We start from the raw sequence: 23,676 nt of genomic DNA, 5'->3' as shown, positions 1-23,676 counted from the left end.
GAAGTGGGCCGGACCAGTAAAATAATAACATAATAATATATAAATAATGTCAATTCCAAACTTTTCTCTATGTTTTAGAGCAAAAAAAGTTAATTTACATTTTGAACAGGTTTACATCTACAAACTAGCCTTTCAAAAGATATGAATAACATGAACAAACTGAAAAAATAAGTGTAATTTTAACAATATTATGCCTCAGTTGATCATTTCCACATGTACATTATAATTTACAGATCACAGTGGATCTACAAATACTCTAAACATTGAGTAACAGGCAGAATATTGTGAAAGTTGTACTTGCTTCTCTTAAGACATTTCAGGTCATTTGCATTTTTTGCGGTAAAATAAAAACATAATATTATATAAATAATGTTAACTCCAAACTTTTCTGTATATTTTACACTGAAAAAGTAAAATTAAACAATAAAATTGTTTACATCTACAAACTGTCCTTTCAAACAATGTGAATAACTTGGACAAACTGAAAGAATAAATGTAATTTTAACAATATTCTGCCTCAGTTTATCATTTCCACATGTACATTATAACTTACAGATCACAGTGGATCCACAAACACACAAAACATTTAATAACAGGCAGAATATTGTTAAAATTGCACTTATTTTTCTGAAGACATTTGAGGTTCTTCACATTTGTTCAAATTATTCACATTTTTTGTGAAATTATACTTTATTTTTGTGTAAATACATGAAAATATTTACATTTACAAAGAGAAAAAATTGGAGTTGTGAGTATTTATAGATTATTATGATAGTATTTTACTGGTCTGACCCACTGGAGATTGAATTGTTCTGAATGTGGAACCTGAACTAAAATGATTGTTAATTTCTTAATATCAATTTTTGCATTTCACAAATTCATCCCAAGGGCCGGACCAGACCCTTTGGCGGGCCGGATTTGGCCCCCGGGCCACATGTTTGACACCTGTGCTCTACATGATCACTGTGATTTTTTTTCTTGAAAAACCTGATGTATATAATTAGATACATGCAATACACAGATAATCCACTGGGGGGGGAGGAATTTGCTCACCAGAGGCCTTTACAGCAACGCTATAAGATTGTCAGACATAAAAAATTGGATTTCACTAAAAATGATTGATATTCCATGTTTTGAATTATATCATATTTTTTATACAGATAATTTGGCCTCATCTGTTTCAGATATTTTTAACATAATTTTATTATTGGGTAAATATTATATCCACTGTGCAAAATGGAAAAATAACAAGCCCTCCTTTTCTGGATTTACAAACTAATTTAAAATGTTTGTCTTGTCCCTGAGAAAATTAGTAAAAAACAAAACTGCACTGAAAATAAGCCGGAACATTGCTCGCTATCTATTATTTTAATTTAAAAAGTCTTCTCTGTTGCATCTCTGCTCCTATATGTTGATTTAAAATGCCCAATGAGTTGCACTGTATTGTATTTGAATGTATTTTTGCTCTTGCCCTACATATCCCCATGATTTTTGTACTTTATTTATGTTCATTTGTATTAGTGTAATATTATCTTCATTGAGAGTTTGTAAGTTTCACAAGTTCAATAAAAAAAATTTAAAAAAAAATCTGCAAGATTGTCAATAATAAGGAAGGATGAAGAACTTTGACAATTTTGAAAAGGAATTACCAATTTGTTAGACATGTTTGTGTTATATTATGTTTTTGTTTGTTCAAAAATAAGAATATTTGAGCATTGTGACCCGATGTATCAAATATGGTACAAAATTGAAACTCATACATGGAAATTAATTTTTGAAAAAAAACAAAAAACAAATAGGTTGTTCAGAAAGACCAATAAAGGCTCCAGTTTGAAGGAACTGGAACTTTCTGTCAGTGATTTAATGGTTCAGGCTTTACAGGGTTAATATTAGCGTTAGTCTGACTTTTTCTAGTATTTTGAGTAAAAACTTTTGAAGCTAAAAAATAAAAAAATATGATTTAACCTTTTAACATCCATCCTTCCCTTATTACCCCTTTCCTTCCTTCCTTCCTTCCTCTAACCTTAGTAAAAATGTTAAGAAGGTAAAATTACAGCTGAATCCAGATGCTTTGTATAGATCAATTTCGTTGTCTGTATTGGACGATGACAATAACGACTATTCTATTCTATTCTATTCTATTCTATTCTATTCTATTCTATTCTATTCTATTTAAATAATAAAATGTCCTGTTTAGTATTGAAACCTTTTCTTAAATATAAAGTAGATATGCCTCATAATAAAACACTCATCTCACAGATTACTATCTCTGCTTGCGGATGCTGAAATGCATGGTGCCGCCCATCTGTCCGTCCGTCTGTCTGTCTGTGTCCAGTGGAGCCTTACCTCAGAGAAGGTCTTGGGGAGGCGCTCCAGTGTGAAGTGGTGGTGGCAGAGCTCACAGTGGCTGCTGTTGGAGGTGCAGAGCCAGTGCTCCAGGCAGCTCTGATGTACCATGGCCAAGGTCCCGGCGCATTCACAGGGGGACAGCAGATCCCCGGACGACCCGCCCTCATGACAGATCCTGCAGATGGGCTCGTCACTGTGCATCAGAGACAGAGGTCAAAGGTCAGGACTGGGTCACAGCCTGCTCCGAACACTACGGACGCTTCAACATTTGATATCAATTACTCTGTATGATTAGGCTCAATCCCAATTTACCCCTTGGCCCTCCCCTTTACCCCTCCCCCTTGGCCCTTGCACTTGGCACTACCCCTTGAAATGGAGCTGCAAGGGGTAGGGGTTGAAACATTCCCCTATGAAATGGGACAACCCTTCGTGAACTGTTACGTCATCGATGCCACCATTAACAGATGCGACAACTTTGTTTCCGAAAGAATTCCCCAAAATATCAGCAGTTGTAACCCTCTGCACTCAAAAAAAAAAAAAGATTCTTGGCTCTAAATAAACATGAAGTAATATTTTAAAGTAAAATGTAACTGAAATATATGAAATTTAAAGTTTATTTATCTGAAAAAGTCAAACATAATGGGAATATGCTTAGTATAAAGTGAATCTAAACAAAGAAAGTAAACTTTATTTACTAGATCACATAAAAAGGCTGAGCGTCACAGTCAAACACAGTTTATGTAAAAGTTTGCATTAACTAAAGCAAATCTGACTGAAGGTATTTAATTCATTCATATTGACTCAATATGATAGAAAAAACATTGTATTAAATGCAACTCTTTACATTAAGCTTATGTAATAAAATTACATGGAAAATTTACATGTAATTAAAATACATAAAGTCAACATTTTTGGCTTAATTATTTTTTTGAGTGTGTTCCATGGGCTTTGGTCATCTTTTTACGGCTATCAACACATTAAAACAGCATTAAATGGTCGATCAAATGATTAAGTTGTTTACGAAGAAAAATACGTACATTTGTGTGTTTCTTTCGTCACACTGCTGCACTTTTTGGCTGTGTTTACCTCTATCTTACAAATGATTTGAACAGAATTATGGGAAATTTCTCATACCCCTTCGTTTGTAGTGTGATCCTAGAAAATCTCTGTTTCAAGGGTATAACAGCCCTCCCCTCTGCCTCATTGAGAATCGGGAGATCCCTACCCCTTCATGTGAATCCAATCCAACTTTATTTGTAAAGCACTTTAAAACAACCACAGTGGAGCAAAATGCTGTACAGAAGAATAAATAAAAACCAAAATAACAGAGTAAAATACATGAGTACATAAGAATACATAGAACTGTAAATAAATAAATAAATAAATAAATAAATATATAGAAGAATAGATAAAACCGAAATAAAATACAAGAATAGATTAAAAACATAAAAAGCTGTACAATTAAAAACAACAACAAATAAAAACAATAAACCAATACCAAATAAAACATTTTTTTTTTTTTTTTTTGTGAATGCACAAAACGGAGGGGGAGGGGCCAAGGAGTGAATTGGGATTGGGCCTTAGTCTAATATAGTACAGAGTGTGAATGTGAGAGTGAATGGACAATGAATTAATGAATGAATTAATAACACTGGTCAACAACAAATTTATTGTTTAAGTTTTTTGAGCTGATTTAGGATAATTTTGGTGTGCTGAATCCAAAAATCACATTAATTTTGCTCAATCAGGTCAACTTTCTGAACTATGCTACATATTGGCTTTTTAACATTTTTGCTTACATTTATGGGCATTTTCACATCATATGATACAAAATTCTTTCATATTTCTTGCAATAAACGAGTTCTGAAGATTTTACGTTTTCCAATTTATGATGAATGTTTTTTTTTAATATTATAGGTGAATGAAATGGCTTCGACTAGAAGATCTAGCAAAAATAAACCTGACGTATTCTGCTATATCTGCAGTGAATACACCATTGTACCTGTTAGGTACAATGGTGCAATGTTAGGTACGACAGGTACAATGGTGAAAGGATTTTTTTTCTCTTAAAACCTATTTTGGGTGAGAACTATATAAAAAATCAACTGATAAAGTCACAAAAATGTAATCAATTTTGTGAGAAGATCAAATTTTTCAAAATCAAATTAGCAAAAAAACCCTGACCTGATTGAGAAAAACAGATGTCATTTTTGGATTTAGCGGTGCAAAATGGTCCTAATTCAGTTGAAAAAACCTAGACAACTTGCAAAAAACATTTTTTTGTAACCCAGTGTAATGTAAAGTGCTTTGGGTGCCTTGAAAAGCGCTATAGAAATGTAATCCATTATTATTAGTAGTATTTATACATAATCTGACTGGATTCAGTTCAACCTCCAGCTCCTCCACACACAAATATATAATGTAATAACATTTCCTAAAAGGGGTGTAAATTTTCCACCACACGATTCACAGATTTAATGATTGAAATAAGGCCAGATGAATGATTTTCTGTCAACACAAAGAACTGATACTTCACTTACTTTCCCATCAGATATAATATAAATGCACCGTTAATTCAGACATTAACTGACGGAACTATGTTTTTATCTATTCGATTATGAACTACATTAAACCATGTGGGACTTAGTCTGACCATTTACTCATGTAACGACATGTAAAAATTCACCCCTTTTGACCAGTATCCTTTTTTTTGGGAAGGAAATGTTTGGTTCTAAATGTAACATGTTGATGCTTTACATAAAGTTCTATCAAAGGTGTGAGTTCTGGATGACGATACATGATCCATATGCCTCTTTGTTCCTTTCTTTACATCTCTTTTACTCTTCTTTTCCGATCTTTTCTGTTGTTTTTCTATGTTTACTCTGATCAATATGTAAATTGTTTTCTATCTGTTCTATGTGTTTGAGCAGGACTCTGATGAATAAAGATTAAATTAAAAAAAACAAAACAAAACACACAGTTGGTTCTGTTTTGTTTACAGACACAATCCAGGTAATTTGATAGTAAATCTATGAATTAACGTGTAAATTAATGTTCCCTAATTAATGAGCTTGTGCGTTTACATAGATCTGTTGTGGTCAAAGTTTTGACAGTGTCATAAATTCCATGAAAAGTCTTTGAAAGTTGTAAAAATGCTCATAATTGTTCTTCATTGTACCTCAGAAACGTGGAGAAAAAAATCTTAGACACTAAAGCAGCAAATTCAGCGAAAACAAAACCTTTGTCCGTGACTGTATGTTCTGTATCTGCCTGTATGAGGTTTACAAATTCAAGTGCCATATGTGTAGAACTTGAACTTAATAGCTGAGGTCTGACATTTATTTAGATGTTAAAATAATTCAAGCTTTTCACAAACAGCAACACTATACTGCTATTATAACACAAGGACAGATGTTTTACAGAGAAAACAATATATTAAATATCCTATTTTAGCATTTAAGTAAATTGAAGGAACTTTCAGCAATATGATGCTAAATTCACTATGTGCACATGTTCGTGTTAAACTTGTGAAGTGACATGGCAGTTTGTCCTAATTCAATAAATGTCTGAAACAGGTACCTGTTTGTTGTGGCATTTTTAATAGTGTTATGATGCAATTGCTCATTGAAATGGAAGTTTGTAAACTTGTGATATCAATTAAATTTCATAATATATACGCAACCAATTAAGAATTAAGTGCATTCTAATATTTTTTTAAATGCAGCCTTTTTTTAAAAACATACTCAATTTATTCAAGTTTTGTTTAGGTCACCCTCCGGTGTTCCGTCCAGCAAGGCCCTTACTAAGCACCATTTGACATTATTCCACACTTGTGGAATAATATCAAAAAATTTTTCATACAGTTTGTTTTTAATTCTTTTATACTTTTTTTCTATTTCATCAACTTGAGCCGTAAATAAAAATACCAAATACTCAATAACTGTCACATTTTTTAACCCTTTAAATGCTGTGTTTGTAATGTAAACAAACCATTTTTTTTGGATGCAAAAAACAAAAAAAAAATTTATTTTTTTTTCAGTATACTACATAAAAAGTGGATCACATATTATTTAATTTTTGCAGCCTGGCATATGTCAATGATTAACTCCAACATTGGTTAATTTGCATTATTATTTTTGGCACTAGGTCAAATGTTCAAAAATGCCAGCATCTGTCACCAAGTGTGCGTAAAATGCACACCTGTAAATCAAACTATTAAATATTATATATTGATTTATTTTTCTGCTCTAATTTGATTTTATTTTTGTAAATCAAGGTCAGCCTTAATCATACATATCAAAAGGAAGAAATAGTGTGTTTTAGGCACACTTGGGAGACAGCTGCTAGTCTTGTAATTTTCTTTTGTTTACAATGTGCAAATTTTAGTTGGTGGCCAGAATTTTAAAGATCATGCACAAATGAATAACTTTGGAATTCTAACCTTATTTAAATTGTGAAAAATAATATGAAGTTTTTTAAAATGAAGTGCAAAGTGTGTCTAAAAGGCTCACCCGGATACCGGAGGGTTAATATGTTAACTTTGCCTGAACACAGTTTTTAAAGTAATACATTGTAGATGAAGCATATTTTTCAAGAAGTTGGTTGAACATCCAAAAAGTACAGTCTACTCTCGTTAAACCGCCCGCCGTTATACCGCCATTTTCACTCACCGCCGACCAAAACCATTGCACAAAAATCCCCAATGCATTATTCCATTAGCTACCGCCATTTCCGCCTATCGCCATCCGCCAGCCCAGTTCCATGCACAAACAACACTTATACCATTGATTTCCCGACCGTTATACCGCCAGCGTGATTGCCATCGAGTACACATAAATTTTAACAATGCACTGAAACAAACGCGCCAGACGCTGATCGCGACAAGCTACGAGTAGGTCTACGGAACGGCCACCGTTCATTTATCGCAGAACACTCAGTAGGTCAGGATGTCGGGAAGAGGACGTGGGATTAAGCCAAAGCCTCAAGATGATGGGGTGTCATTTCCCGACACGGTATAATAATGCTTAAAATGTTTCCCCACTTTAAATGATCCCTTACAACATAACAGAATCAAGATTTATTTAGAAACGCAATTAGAACGGGTTAACGGAGGCAGCATAGACATCATATAGTAAAGACATGCACATTATGGACGCAACCCGTTGTAACGCCATTTTTGCTATACCGCCAATTTGGCCGTGAACGGAAGTTGGCGGTATAACGAGAGTAGACTGTAGTTGGAAAATGTTGCCTTTTACTCAAGTAAAAACATGCAACAGTTTCTACAGTGCCTCCTAGGAAGACATATAAGTGTGAAGGACATGCAAAATCACCACCATGGAACAACTAAGATTAATGTGTAAGTGTGTTCTACACTCCTGTACACAGTCCCTAAATACATCCAGAATCTGGTAAACTCTTCATTCTGCAAGACAAATGGCCTCCAGCAGATGGAGGCAGCTGAAAATAGAGACAACTGTTATTTTATTCAGTTTCCTCAGACTGAGCTCAACAGGAGAACACAAGCAGATGAAAGCCTCCAGGAGGGCGTTGGACGACCAGCAGGACGACAGCCTTATGTCAGGGCTACTTAAGGTAAAAGCAGGGTGGATAGATTTTCCCACCTCCAGAGAATAGCAACTAAATCGGTTTCTGGAGAGGAAGTGTTTAACCCTTTATTGGGCACTCATTGAAATACACTGAAATTCCAAATTTCAACCTTAGTGTGTTATTGGATATCGTCATCTACCTCCTTGTTAGTTGGCGTGACAACAGTCTCCCTCCTCTTGGCATAAAACATGCAATAAAACAACTGTTAAAATAGTGAATAGAATAGAATGGAAATAGTGACATTGCACTTTACTAACTTATTTAGTTATTTTATTTTATTTATTTATTTTTTTGCTGTATTTATTATTATGTGACTTCCAGTTTTTTTAATTTTTTATTTATTTGTATGTTCTTACTCAGGTTTTTATCCCGAATTGCTTTTATTGTTTTATCTGTTTTATCTTTTCTGGTTTTTATTGTGTTTTATTTCATCGTGTTTTTTCATTTATTTGATCTCACCTATTTTATTTACTTATCCATGCTGCTATACCGATGAATGATGGAACACTGAGAACTTTTTGTTTTGTGTTTTGTTTTGTCCTGTCTTTTTGTCCTGTCTGTAAGCGTGATCAAGTACCTGTCTTGCATGTTCAATGTATGTGTTGTTGTAATGCCAAGGCAATCACCTAGACTGCAAAACAAATCTACCTACGGGTATAAATAAAGTAACCGTGACCTTGACCTTGACCTTGACCTTGTTATAAGGTCCTTAACTGACAAAAATCACTCATATTCACTATTTAAAGCTTCAAAATGTCTTTAAAAATCTTTCTGAATCACTGTTTAATGTTATAAAAACTACCATGCCTCTGGACCTCACTGAGGCACAGGATTGGCCCCATATTTAATGTTTGTGAAAATTACCAAGTGACTATTTTTGGTAATTTCCGCATACGTTACAAGACAGTGACAGCAACAGTTACAGTGGGTCAACAATCTCAGGTCCAGTGTGGTCTACAGGGTCTGGAAGGTCCACCTCTGTATGAACAGTGAATGGACCTGCTCTATTATGCTGCGTAAATTTAAATCCGAATAAAGTCACTGGTTTAATCCCCTTTTAATTCCGATCTAAATTATTCCTCAGACATGTAAACCCTTTATTCCGTTTGGACTTTATTCCTTCCATTCTGCACATGCTCGTTGTCTTGTCCTGTCACAGTGATGCACAGATTCTGCGCTGGCGGAAGAATATGCAATGCAGTCTAGTCTTACCAAACGGTTCCAGTGGGCTATTCTGATGGGATCTACCAGCCTGGAAAACCCTGAAGGAAGAGTTCATCACCTGTGTTTTTATTCATTCATTTGTCATGCACTAATGAGTTCGATAAGTGGGCAAATCAGTTTGCACTGCAGTGCACCGACTGCCTTGTTCTCACAGCCCTTCTGTTAGCTTAGCTTAGCCTAGCTTAGCATAATCGCTTCATTCCTATGGTCAGACGTAGCCAGACTTTTATAGGTGATTCGTAGTATTTTATGAGTGATTTTGTGAAATTCAGTTCTCCCTAATCATTACTTTAGTCCAGTGGGGTCAATATGATCACAAATTGAGGCTCAAATCATAGCGATGTGACTTACTGCAGGAATAAAATCTTGGGAAACAAAAACTAATGCAAAGCTAAAACGGTAAAGCAAAGCTAATTTAGCGCATGCATCCGTTCCAACAAAAAGATTTTCCAACTTCCTTCAACACAACAGTCCCAAGATTGTATGAGTGCAGTAAGTCGCAGATCTAAAGAAATAATTAGGGAGAATCGGATTTCACAAAATCGCTTACAAAAGACAACAAATCACCTTTAAAAAAACTGGCTACGTGTGACCATGGAAATGCAGTGACTATGCTAAGCTAAGCTAACAGAAGGGCTGTGAGAACAAGGCAACGTGAGCACTGCAGCGCAAACCCTTTAGCTCACTTATCTACCTCATTAATACCTCATGTAAACCTTTATTCGGGTTTAACATTTCCATGTAAACAGAAGAGAAAATACAGGGTGACACAAAAAAACGGGAACTTTTTAACAATCCAATAAAACCAAGAGTGATGGAAGAAAAATATTTTATTCATAGTAATTGAAACCTTAAAACATGCCATTTAAGAAACAATAATGGAATTTTCATTTTTTAAAAATGACTTCCTGTAGATGGCGTCCTCCTGTACGAATGCATTCTTGAAATCTGCTGTTGAGATTCCTCATTGACCGCTGCAACATCTCAGCTGGGATACTGTGAATTTCATCCTGAATTCTCTGTTTTAACTCATCCAGAGTTCTCGGTCGAGTCGTGTACACTTTACTCTTGAGATAGCCCCACAAGAAGAAAGCACAAACGGACAAATCTGGCGATCTAGGGGGCCAGGGAACGTTACCAAATCTTGAGATCACACGGTTACCGAACAATTCTCGCACAGCCGCCAGTGGTTACTAAAATGGGGGTGTGTTTACTTGCTGAAGGTCACTGTCTTGCAGTGCTGCCACTTGCTCATGTCTGCCAATACGCACTTCAAAAATTCCCGTTTTTTTTGGGTCACCCTATAATTTAAAAAAAAATGAAAATTCCATCATTACCTCCGCCAAGGAGGTTATGTTTTTGCCAGGGTTTGTTTGTTTGTTTGTCTGTTTGTTTGTTTGTTTGTCCGTTAGTGTGCAACATAACTCAAAAAGTTATGGACAGATTTGGATGAAATTTTCAGGGTTTGTTGGAAATGGGATAAGGAAGAAATGATTACATTTTGGTGGTGATCGGGGGTGGGGGGGCCCACGGGGGGGGGGGCCACTGATCAGCCTTGGTGGAGGTCTGCACTCTCCGAGTGCTTCTAGTTGTTTCTTAAATGGCATGTTTTAAGGTTTCAATTACTATGAATAAAATATTTTCCTTCCATCACTCTTGCTTTTATCGGATTGTTAAAAAGTTCCCGTTTTTTTGTGTCACCCTGTACTTTAGTTCCGAATTAATTTCTTCTGGAAAAATAAATCGGATTTAAAAAACATCATGTAACCGTACCCACTGTACTGTTTAGTGTCTTCCATCTTTATGGGTTTGTTCTGCTGCCTGTCACTACCAGATCAACTGCCCATTTGTTCATGCCCGACGCTAACTCTACTTGGACAAACTGACCCAAATGTGTTTGCAGAGACGTTCAGAGTCATTCTGTGCTGCAGATGGGTTAATTGCATTAAAATTTGTAATCAGATTAATCATGATGATGGATTAATCTGCGTTAACACGTTAATTTTGACAGCTCTAATTATAATAAATGGTGATAAATCACTTAGGAAAGGTTCAATAAAGAGAGAGAAATAATTTTGGAACTGCTTTAAAAGTAGCTCTGGGTCTTTATGGGTTAAATACATGTATGTATCATATATATTTGCATAAGTAAATACATTAAAATCAGTAAAAGCTACAAGTAAAATATGTTGTTTGTTCTGATTCATGATGCACTGAAATATTCTTGTTCCCAGTTTTTTTCCGTCTGATTTTCATGTAAGATATCCCTGTAACCAACCATACTGTACAGTTGTTGATAACACGTACTCAGATCCAGCCCATTACACTTTTCTCTGTCTTGTCAACAATGTTATGGATTATACATTAGTGATTTGCAGAAATGTGTGCTCTCAGTCCCATTTGTGCAACATATTACATTAAGACACAAAGGATAATGGCAGAAATGGGGGATTTTTTTTTTTTTTTTTTTACCTTAGCTGCGTCTTTCTTTCAGCAAGATACAATTTTGTCTGTAGATGTAAAGGTGAGGCATGTAAGAAAAACAGATGGATGTGTACATTCTGTTTTTTTCCCTTTTGGTACCTTTCAGAGATCGTCGACCCTTCCTCGGGGGGTTTATCTTCGTGCTGGTTTGCTGTTTCCTGGTTGCGATTTTTGAGCTCTTCCCCTGAAATCAACTTGACCTCGGTCACAGAGGTCAGAGGGGTCAGCGACGGGACGGAGGGCTCCTCTGCCGTCATGTCGTCAGTCCAGGGTCCATTCAGTCACATCAGGAAGGTCAGCCTCGGATACTGAGACACAGATGGACACCAGGTTCACATACAGGAAGACTGGCACATGCAATGTACAAATACTCCAAACAGTGCATGAAAAATCCTACAAATACAAAATTTATTAGCCAAAGTAATTACACTGCAAAAATCAAAAGCTTACTAAGTGTGCTTTTCTCATTTCTAGTCAAAATATCCCATCACACTTAAACTAAGACATAATCACCTAAAGAGGAACTTTTCAGTGAGATATAAAAACTTGTTTTTAGACAATAGATCTGGAAAATCTTATTTCAAGAAATCTTACCAAGATAATTTTCACTTGTTCCAGTGGCAGAATTTTTTATTTTTTGCTTGAATTAAGCAAAAAAAAAAAAAAAAAAATCTTGAATTAAGCAAAAAAAAAAGGGACAGACAGACAGACAGTAGGGCTGCACGATTTTGGCAAAAAAAAAAAAAATCCCAATTTTTTCTGCTAAAAACTCGATTTTCGATTTTGATTTCGATTTTTTGCTAAAACTACAAAAGACAACAGAAGTCAGCATGTCGTTTTCGTGAGCAGCCCACAATGCAAGGCACTGCTCTGACCTCAAATCTGTAATGGTATCACGTAATGAACCCACAGAAGTTTTTTTTTTTCTTAATTAAATCTTTACTGAATGAAGTAGAGTATACAACTAATGTATACAACAAGAAAATAACATAAGTTTGCCAGGGGGAATACACTATAATACAATGTCCAAATCAGAGCAAATACTTATGTTTTTTTTATACCTTTTTTATACCTGCCTTTTTGTTTCCAGATTTATCTAACAGCTTTAAAAAAAAAAAGTTCAACATCTTTCAAAAAAATAAATAATATTTGGTTTTGTGTTACAGAACTTACATTTGTGAATGAAAAATTTAGCAAGTAAGAGGACTAAAGTAATTATTAAAAAAATAGATAGATAGATAGATAGATAGATAGATAGATAGATAGATAGATAGATAGATAGATAGATAGATAGATAGATAGATAGATAGATAGATAGATAGATAGATAGATAGATAGATAGATAGATAGATAGATAGATATTGAATTGAGCAAAAAAAATCTGCCAATGGAATAAGTAAAAATTATCTTGGTAAGATTTCTTAAAATAAAATTTTTAAGATCTATTGTCTAAAAATAAGTTCTTATATCTCACTGACAAGTTCCTCTTTGTGTGATTATGTCTTATTTTAAGTGTGATGAGATATTTTGACTAGAAATAAGAAAAATACACTTGATAAGATTTAGATTTTTGCAGTGTACTGGTTTGGTCTCCTTGGCTGTTTTCTGTATTATCAGAATCAGAATACTTCATTAGTCCGAGGGGGAAATTGTTGTTACAGTTGCTCCTTTAAAGTATAAAAAAAGTAGCAAGAAATAATTATGAATACAACAAAAAGAAGAAAAAAATATATACAGGGTGGGGAAGCAAAATTTACAATGAACATTTAGTTGTTTTTTTCTCAGCAGGCACTACGTCAATTGTTTTGAAACCAAACATATATTGATGTCATAATCATACCTAACACTATTATCCATACCTTTTCAGAAACTTTTACCCATATGAGTAATCAGGAAAGCAAACGTCAAAGAGTGTGTGATTTACTGAATGCACTCGTCACACCAAAGGAGATTTCAAAAATAGTTGGAGTGTCCATAAAGACTGTTTAGAATGGAAAGAAGAGAATGACTATGAGCAAAACTATTACGAGAAAGTCTGGAAGTGGAGGAAGCAACAAAAAACATACCAAAGCTTTTATTAAAGCTCTCAAATCCAAAATCCTAAAGGATCCAACCAAATCCGTGAGAAAAATGGCAACTGAACTTGAGGTAGACAACAAGACCGTTAGAAATGCAGTAAAATATGATTTGAAGTTAAAATCTTACACAAGAACACCAAAACACTTGTTGACAACAGCAACAAATCCAACTTTAGCAATTTTTGGGAATCCTGTTTATGGCCGCCTTCTAGCCCAGATCTAAACCCTCTGGATTCTGCTATTTGGAGCGTTTTAGAACATGCTACCAATAGAACATCACACAGCAATGTCGACTTTCTTAAAGATACTATTAAAGAAGAATGGGAGAAGTTGTCACCTGAATATTTGAGGAACACTTGTGCAAGTTTCAGGAAGCGTGTGAAGGCAGTTATTGAGAAAGAAGGAGGACACATGGAATAAAAACATTTTCTATTATGTCAATTTTCTTGTGGCAAAAAATTTCTCATGACTTTCAATAAACTAATTGGTCATACACTGTCTTTCAATCCCTGCCTCAAAATATTGTAAATTTTGCTTCCCCACCCTGTATATACACACACAAAGCTCTAAATCAATGTTTTTCAACCTTGCGGTCATCTGAAATTTCTACTCATTAATAACAACAACAAAAAATTACTAATAAAAATATTTTTTTAATGATTCAACATATATTTCATTATAATTAAAACACCACTCACTGTTTCTAATAAAAATCAAGTTCAAATAAAATGCAGGATATAAGATCTGAGAGGGCATATCTTGATTGACCTGATCATGTGACCACGTGATCATGTGTATGTTACTACGCTTCAACCTGCACGGACACAGTCACAGTCAGAAAACCGGACCGAAATGAGAATATAAAGATTTCTTGACCTGCCTGGCCTTACCGAGACATCTCCAAGAGAAAAATGTCTCAATTTTGAATGTCTGGGGTCGCCAGAAATTTGTGATGTTAAAATGGGGTCACATGCCAAAAAAGGCTGGGAACCACTGCTCTAAATATACAAACATATATGTCTTTGAATACACATATTTACCAAAAATACATATTTAAACACTATATTAAACATAATTAGAACAGCAATTTGTACTAGACAATATATTATCAATATGACAATTCAGGAAATATATATAAATAAGTGTGCAAAATGAATATATATTATATGATTCGACTATAGCACAGGTGTCAAACATGCGGCCCGGGGGCCAAAACTGGCCCGCCAAAGGGTCCAGTCCGGCCCACGGGATGAATTTGCAAAGCGCAAAAATTACACTTAAGATATGAACAATCAAGGATGTCGAAGTTGTTTTTGTTCAGGTTCCACGTACAGACCAATGTGAGCTCAACTAAAATAATAATAGTATAATAACCTATAAATAATGACTCCAAATTTTCTTAGTTTAATGTGAAAAACATAAAATTACATTATGTCTATAAATAAGTAATGACAACTCCAATTTTTTCTCCTTGTATTAGTGTAAAAACTTACAATAAATAATGAAAATATTCACATTTACAAACTATCCTTTAACAATAAAATGCAAAAAACCTGACATTTTGAAAGTGAAATTTTAACATTTTACTTCCTGTTACTAAATATGTTGTGCCTCTGTGGATCCAGTCCGTAATACGCATGTTTAAATGGTAAGTTGAGGTGTAATATTGTAAAATTGCACTTATTTTTCTCAAGAAATTTCAGTTTTTTTCAGGTTGTTCACATCATTTTTGTTTGGATAGTTTGCAAATGTACATATTTTTATAATTTAATTTTGATTGCTCTAAAACAAGGAGGAAAAATTTGGAGTTGTCATTATTTACAGGTTATTATGCTACTGTTTTACTGGTCCGGCCCACTGGAGATCAATTTGGGCTTAATGTGGCCCCTGAAAGAAAATGAGTTTGACACCCCTGGACTATAGGAATTGAGTCATCAGTGTGGCTGCTGAGGGTGGAGCTGGTTTAATATAATTTATGTGCAGTTTTAGATGATTTGAAAATGTATTCGATAAATCATATATGAAGTTGAATGTGAAATATCACCTTGACTACACACTGCTTTTTGCAAATCAGCATTCATTGTTTACACTTGTCTTATATATCCTCTGCATTGTTATAAATCCTCTTTGTCTTGCATGGATCAGCTGTCAAATGTAATGGAATAAAAAGCAAAACATGTCCCACATAGATGGAGGTGAGGTGAAGCGTAAAAGTAGCTCAGATTGGTTCTTAAGGACAGCTGTCACTTTTCAGCGCTCATACCAAAGTCAATATCAACACAGAATTACAAAAAACATATATTAAACACTTCTAAAAGTTATATGTTACGATATTCTTCATATTGTTAGATGAATCAGTCAAACTGATCGACTGATAATAAGAGATAAAAAAAAATTATGCAAATTTTAAAGTGACATGAAAAGAATAAAAAAGAGCATCGTGAAAATTACAGTGAAAGCCTCCTTTAATATTTTCTGTTTTAAAATACTATTTCTAGAAATATTTAAGGTGTTTTTCTCATTATTATGCTGCACACGTAATGCACAACAGTGATTATTTTACTGATTTATTAAAGACATTTGAGTACAAGTGGACATGGAATAAAAGCAACACCATGTCCTCTATTTTATCAAACAAATGGATGTAAAATACTGTAAAATAAAGTAAATAAACATCAACCTGCTAGTGCAATGTCATAAAACAGCAGAGAAATGCTTAATAATTCACTGTTTCCTAACACGTCAGCCATTAGAATGTAAAAAGTCAGCAAATGCAACAAAAGCTGCTCACTTTTTTAATGTTATTTTCCTTTTCGGTGAAATAAAACAGGCTTTAAAATCTCTCAAAACAATAAATATCAATTGCACCTGACAATACTTTCACCAAAATACAACTACATGTATTATAAAATGCAGTTTTAAAATTTTGTTAACCTGTCTTTGGTTTTTCTAAAGTTCACGTTTGCTGAAACTTCATTTCATTCAGTTTAGTGCTTCAGATGAATGATAAGCCGACAAAAAGACACAACAAACCAAAACAGACTGACAAAAAAAAGAAAAAGTATCATTAAATTTGCAGTGCACGATAGTTTCTTTAACATAACTGCACAAAAATCCCATAAGTTTATTCAGCATATTTTAATTCCAGTGGTGTAAGAGGACATGAGACTTTTAAAACGACTTTTTTTCCTGTGTTTTTTTTTTTTTTTTCTAATTATGGGCATTTTCAGACAGATGGGAGGGTTAAATATGTGATTGACAGCTGTAATGACCAATCACTGATTAGATTCTGTCAGAGTGACCTTAACATGATCCCACGACTCTAAGGGTCAACACAAAAATTTGGGATGTGCTTTCACTTTTCTATAACAGCATGAAATAACAATAGTTTCGATTAATACAGTTGTTTACATACATTTGTTTGGACTGAAGAGGAAGCTCCAGATAGACGGTGTGTATTGTAAAAGTTTTTTCCACCTGATTTTGGCTCCTGCAGCTTTAAATGTAAAAAACAATAGAGTGAAATCCAATTCCACTGACTTGTATATACCCATAAATTAGAGATTTACCTCATAGTACTTTACAATCCGTCCAATATAATAACACCATCGTTCTCAAAGAAACCCTATACTCAGGACATTACACTACACACTTTATTTAAAGACTTAACATTATAGTCGTTACTGTTGACTGTATATTCTGCACATTTTGACACTGGACTCACTCGTGTGTGTGTCTTTTATTTTTTTACTTTACTGTTTTTATGCACCTTACAGAACATAAAATAAAATTTTGTTGCACTGTGCAATGGTATTTTGCAATGACAGTAAAGCTAAATCTATTCTATTTATTCTATTCTAGTCTTGTCTATTTATTCTATTCTATTTATTTTCTACTCTATTCTACTGTAGTCTATTTTTCTATTCTATTTATTATTTTCTATTCTATTCTTCTGTAGTCTATTTTTCTATTCTATTTATTTTCTATTCTATTCTACTGTAGTCTATTTTTCTATTCTATTCTATTCTATTCTATTCTATTTATTATTTTCTATTCTATTTATTATTTTCTATTCTATTCTATAGTCTATTTTCTATTCTATTCTATTCTATTCTATTTTTCTATTCTATTTATTATTTTCTATTCTATTGTGTTGTAGTCTATTTTTCTATTCTATTCATTATTTTGTATTCTATTCTACTGTAGTCTATTTTTCTATTCTATTTATTATTTTCTATTCTATTCTATTCTGTTGTAGTCTATTGTAGTCTATTTTTCTATTCTGTTCATTATTTTCTCTTCTATTCTATTCCATTCTATTGTAGTCTATTTTTCTATTCTATTCTATTCTATTCTACTCTATAAAAAATCTTATGTTAGAATTGTTGGAATAAACATTTGGAACAAGTTAAATCCTGAGTTTAAAAAAAACTGTACAACATTATTTGTTTAAAACTATGTTTAAAAGAAATGTCATGAAACTGTTTGAAGAATGTGAATGTTAACTTTTCCACTACTAAAACTATTGAATTGTTTTGTTTTTTGTTGTTGCTATAGTTACTAAAGAAAAGGCATTGGTAGCTATTTTATCTCCTTTTGTTTGGTGAAATGAATAGAAGGGTAGGAATAATACAGGCACGGAAAAAACGTATTAGACCACTCCTTGTTTTCTTCTATTTCTTGTTCACTTTAATGCCTGGTACAACTAAAGGTACGTTTGTTTGGACAAATATAATGATAACAACAAAAAAAAAGCAAATAACTACGGTACTCATTTTCCATGTTTTCCTGATAATAACCAAAATCACTTCAGTTCTTACGTCAATATCTATGGCGTTGTACTTACAAAAACAGTGCTTTTAGACATTCCATGTTTTCTTTTCTGTCTGTTTTAGTCACATGATACACACAGGAGTTAGTACTGGATTGGACAGCCATTGTTTTTGATGACTTTTGATGGTCTAATCATTTTTTCTGTGACTGTAAGCTTCAGCCTTTTCCTTTTCAAACTTAGAAACACAAACTGTATTCTGTTTTATTCAATAAAAAACCTTATGTTAGAACAAATATGAAGCAATTTTGTCTTTCTGTTGTTGGAATGAATGTTTAGAACAAGTTAAATCCTGACTTAAAAAATCTGTATGTTATTTATGTTTAAAAAAAATGTCATATGAAGAATGTGAATGTTAATATTTCCGCTACTCAAACTATTGAATTATTTGGATTTTTGTTGTTGCTATAGTTACTAAGCAAAAGGCATTGGTAGCTATTTTATCTCCTTTTGTTTGGTGATATGAATAGAAGGGTAGGAATAGTACAGTCACAGAAAAAAAACATTGGACTACCCTTGTTTTCTTCTATTTCTTGTTCATTTTAATGCCTGGTACAACTAAAGGTACATTTGTTTGGACAAATATAATGATAACAACAAAAATAGTTCATAGTAGTTTAATTTCAGAGCTGATACCTATGCATTTTCCATGTTTTCTTGATAATAACCAACATCACTTCAGTTCTTACGTCAATATCTATGGCATTGTACTGACAAAAACAGTGCTTTTAGGCATTCCATGTTTTCTTTTCTGTCTGTTTTAGTCACATGATACACACAGGAGTTAGTACTTGATTGCATAACCATTATTTTTGATGACTTTTGATGGTTTAATAATTATTTCTGCAACTGTAAACTTCAGCCTATTCCTTTTCAGACTCCTGTTTTTAAACATTGTATCCTGCACAAATGCATGTGTAATGCTTGTCTGAATAAACTAAAACACAAACTCTATTCTATTCTATTCTATTCTATTCTATTCTATTCTATTCTATTCTATTCTATTCTATTCTATTCTACTAAAAACCTTATGTTAGAACAAATATGAAGCAGTTTTGTCTTTCTGTTGTTAAATCCTGACTTAAAAAACTGTACGTTATTTATGTTTAAAACTATGTTTAAAAAAAATGTCATGAAAATATATGAAGAATGTGAATGTTAATATGTCCACTAGTCAAACTATTGAATTATTTGGATTTTTGTTGTTGCTAGTGTTACTAAGCAAAAGGCATTGGTAGCTATTTTATCTCCTTTTGTTTGGTGATATGAATAGAATAGGAATAATAAGGTTCAGCCTATTCTTTTCAGACTCTTGTTTTTAAACATTGTATCCTGCACAAACGTATGTGTAATGTTTGTCTGAATAAATGACAAGCTCTATTCTATTCTATTCTATTCTATTCTATTCTATTCTATTCTATTCTATTCTATTCTATTCTGTTCTATTCTATTCTATTCTGTTCTGTTCTGTTCTGTTCTGTTCTGTTCTAAAATATACATAAAGAACAATTCTAGTAAGTAACCCTGTTTAACTTTACTTCTTGGAAAGTTTCAGGTAAATTTTGTCCAAAAAACCCCTCAAATCAGACACAAAAACTCAGCAGTTATAAAATAATGTCCTTACCTCTGTCTTCTGGAGCTCACTGCCAAGACTCGTCCTCGCTGTAATCATCACAAACATATAAGACAAGACAGAAATACAGCTGAGAAACACATTTTGCAGTAATAAGGTGTCATTATGAAGGTGCTGTTATGGTCTGGTCTGTTCTGAGCAGCACGTGAAACAATGTGAAGTGTAGCAGAGTTGAACCAATGACACAGAACTAATGACAGCGGAGCCAATGAGCGGCAAACAACACCTGAAGGAAGTCACAAGTGAATTTCCAGATTGAGTCCTGTGAGCGCTTCGATATCCAGATCTCCTCTGGGTTGTTGGACCTGCAGCTTCTTCCTTCGGTGTTTACCCCACTCAGGTTGTGTGTGAGTGTGTGTGAGTGGAAGAAGCTTCTTCCCCCTAAAGCCTGCCAGCAGATTAGTGTATCTGACGGCCGGCGGTGAGAATAGTGAGGGATTAGAAGGAGGAGAAAGCAAGGACCCGGGCCAGACTCATGGAAATCACATCAGAGTGAGTTACACCGAGTGAGGAGCGTCACCTCACCATATCCCCCCTTAATCCTGTTAGGGGGGCAGTCAGGCAGCCAGGCAGGAAGACAGGCAGAGCAGCCAGCCTTTCTCTGGCCTCCACCTCCTATGGAAATGGACAGAGGCTGGAGAAGCTGCCACCAGGTTGTTGTTGTGTTTGGGTTTTTTTTTTTTTTTTTTTTCAGATGAGTCTGTGGAAAAGGAAAAGGGCCTCATGTCTTTCATCAGATGAACAGAGCAAGTCTGGCTCAGATGGAAATGTGATGGATAAATGCACTGTGTCTAACAATGTCTTCAATTTCCCTCGAGATTAAAAGTATCTATGTGCCTATGTATCCATCTATGTATATGTCGAGGCCCAAAACGGAATCTGGCCCGATTCAGAATCGGGCCGGCCCAGAATGGAATTCTATTCTAGGCCGGCCTAGAATGGAATCCTGCTGCTATAATGTTATTTTTATACCATGTTTAATGCAAATGATCTAAATTATTACAAAAATCAATACATGGAATTTGCAAATATGTGAAAAAAATGAACAAACCATGTATGTATGTATGTATTATGTGTAGTATGTATGTATGTATGTATGTATGTATGTATGGGTGTGTATGTATGTATGTATGTATGTATGTATGTATGTATGTATGTATGTATGTATGTATGTGTGCAGTTATGTATGTATGTGTGTATGTATGTATGTATGTATGGGTGTGTGTATGTATGTATGTATGTATATGTATGTATGTATGTATGTATGTATGTATGTATGTATGGGTGTGTGTATGTATGTATGTATGTATGTATGTATGGGTGTGTGTATGTATGTATGTATGTATGTATGTATGTATGGGTGTGTGTATGTATGTATGTATGTATGTATGTATGTATGTATGTATGTATGTTGTGTGCAGTTATGTATGTATGTGTGTATGTATGTATGTATGTATGTGTGTATGTATGTATGTGTGTATGTATGTATGGATGGGTGTGTGTGTGGATGTATGTATGTATGTGTGCAATTATGTATGTATGTGTGTGTGTATGTATGTATGTATGGGTGTGTGTATGTATGTATGTCTGCAATTATGTATGTATGTGTGTATGTATGTATGGATGGGTGTGTGTGTATGTATGTATGTATGTATGTGTGCAATTATGTATGTATGTATGTATGTATGTATGTATGTATGGGTGTGTGTATGTATGTATGTATGCATGTATGTATGTATGCATGGGTGTATGTATGTATGTATGGGTGTGTGTATGTATGTATGTATGTATGTGTGCAGTTATGTATGTATGTGTATGTATGTATGTATGTATGTATGGGTGTGTGTGTGTATGTATGTATGTATGTGTGCAATTATGTATGTATGTGTGTATGTATGTATGGATGGGTGTGTGTGGGTGTGTGTGTATGTATGTATGTATGTGTGCAATTATGTATGTATGTGTGTGTGTATGTATGTATGTCTGCAATTATGTATGTATGTGTGTATGTATGTATGGGATGGTGTGTGTGTGTATGTATGGACGTATGTAATTATGTATGTATGTATGTATGTATGTATGTATGTATGTATGTATGTATGTATGTATGTATGTATGGGTGGTGTGTGTATGTATGTATGTATGTATGTATGTATGTATGTATGTATGTATGTATGCATGTATGTATGTATGTATGTGTGTATGTATGTATGTGTACAATTATGTGTATGTATGTTGTATGTATGCATGTATGTATGTATGTATGGGTGTGTGTGTTGTATGTATGGTGTGTGTGTGTGTTGTGTGGGTGTGTATCTATGAGTGAGATATAAGAACTTATTTTTAGACAATAGATCTTAAAATTTTATTTTAAGAAATCTTACCAAGATAATTTTTACTTATTCCATTGGCAGATTTTTTTTTGCTTAATTCAATATCTATCTATCTATCTATCTATCTATCTATCTATCTATCTATCTATCTATCTATCTATCTATCTATCTATCTATCTATCTATCTATCCATCCATCCATCCATCCATCCATCCATCCCAACTGTATATCATTGTAATGTTATAAAAATGTTCTTTTCACCTTAATGTGTTTTTCTTGTGTTTTCTATATTTACCTTAGATTTTTTTTTTTTTGCCACTTACAGATAAGGACCCAAATATGGTAAATTCATTGACCTTGATTTTCTATATAATAAAAAATTGAAAACAATAACACACTAAGGTTGAAATTTTGAACTTGAAAATAAAAACTTTTTAACAAATAAAAATGGTGTTAAAAAAAGCAAAACCTAATGTACTAAGACAAGCACACATTAAAATGAATATATCGCCTCTGTCGGGCGGAAACCTCTTATGTCCAAAATGTTATTTTTTTCAGAAAACTGGAAAAACAATGTATATTCTAAATAAATGGATATAGTTAAGAGAATTAATCACAATTTTCAACACTTTTCATTGGTTAAATATTTCTAAAACTATCAGGCCAACGTCAAGACTGACCAACAGAGTCATTCTGTGACCAAAAAAAAAGACCAAAAATGAACTTAAAAGGTCTCCGCCAGACAGCGACGATATCCAACATGATTTACCAACCTATAAAACACAACACATAAGCATGAATATGACGTACAAGCTGGAAATGACATCTGATTTTGTGTTGTAGAGCTTAGTTTGTTAATTTATAAGTCAAGAAATAAACTGAAGACTGATCTGAAAAAGAAAAACAGACAAAACAGACAAGTTATGTTATATTATATTATATTATATTATATTATATTATATTATATTATATTATATTACATTATATTACATTATATTATATTACATTACATTACATTATATTATATTACATTATATTATATTATATTTTATTATATTATATTATATTACATTATATTACATTATAGTATATTATATTATGAATGTCATATTAGTTTTTCAGCTTTATGAGGAG

General features: G+C 33.5%; 1 protein-coding gene across 4 annotated transcripts in view; it reads right to left on the bottom strand.

Annotated features, from left to right (window-relative positions):
* Positions 1-20,571, bottom strand: part of marchf3 (membrane associated ring-CH-type finger 3) — a 30,358-nt gene extending 9,787 nt beyond the window's left edge. The window contains exons 1-4 of one of the 4 annotated variants that reach the window (XM_030126124.1): positions 20,436-20,571; positions 20,201-20,238; positions 11,767-11,975; positions 2,347-2,542 (exon numbers count right to left, since the gene is read on the bottom strand). In XM_030126124.1, coding sequence (XP_029981984.1) covers positions 2,347-2,542; positions 11,767-11,924 — 354 coding nt within the window. In that variant the 5' untranslated portion in view covers positions 11,925-11,975; positions 20,201-20,238; positions 20,436-20,571. Of the gene's footprint in view, positions 1-2,346; positions 2,543-11,766; positions 11,976-20,200 lie in introns of all 4 variants that reach the window. The other 3 variants (XM_030126150.1, XM_030126142.1, XM_030126132.1) reach the window with 3 other exon arrangements.
* Between the last annotated feature and the right edge of the window lie 3,105 nt (positions 20,572-23,676).

This window comes from Sphaeramia orbicularis, chromosome 3 (genome assembly GCF_902148855.1).
Source record: "Sphaeramia orbicularis chromosome 3, fSphaOr1.1, whole genome shotgun sequence".
Taxonomy (NCBI): domain Eukaryota; kingdom Metazoa; phylum Chordata; class Actinopteri; order Kurtiformes; family Apogonidae; genus Sphaeramia; species Sphaeramia orbicularis.
Note: the sequence above shows the minus strand (reverse complement) of the source record. Positions and strands in the feature narration are given on the sequence as shown.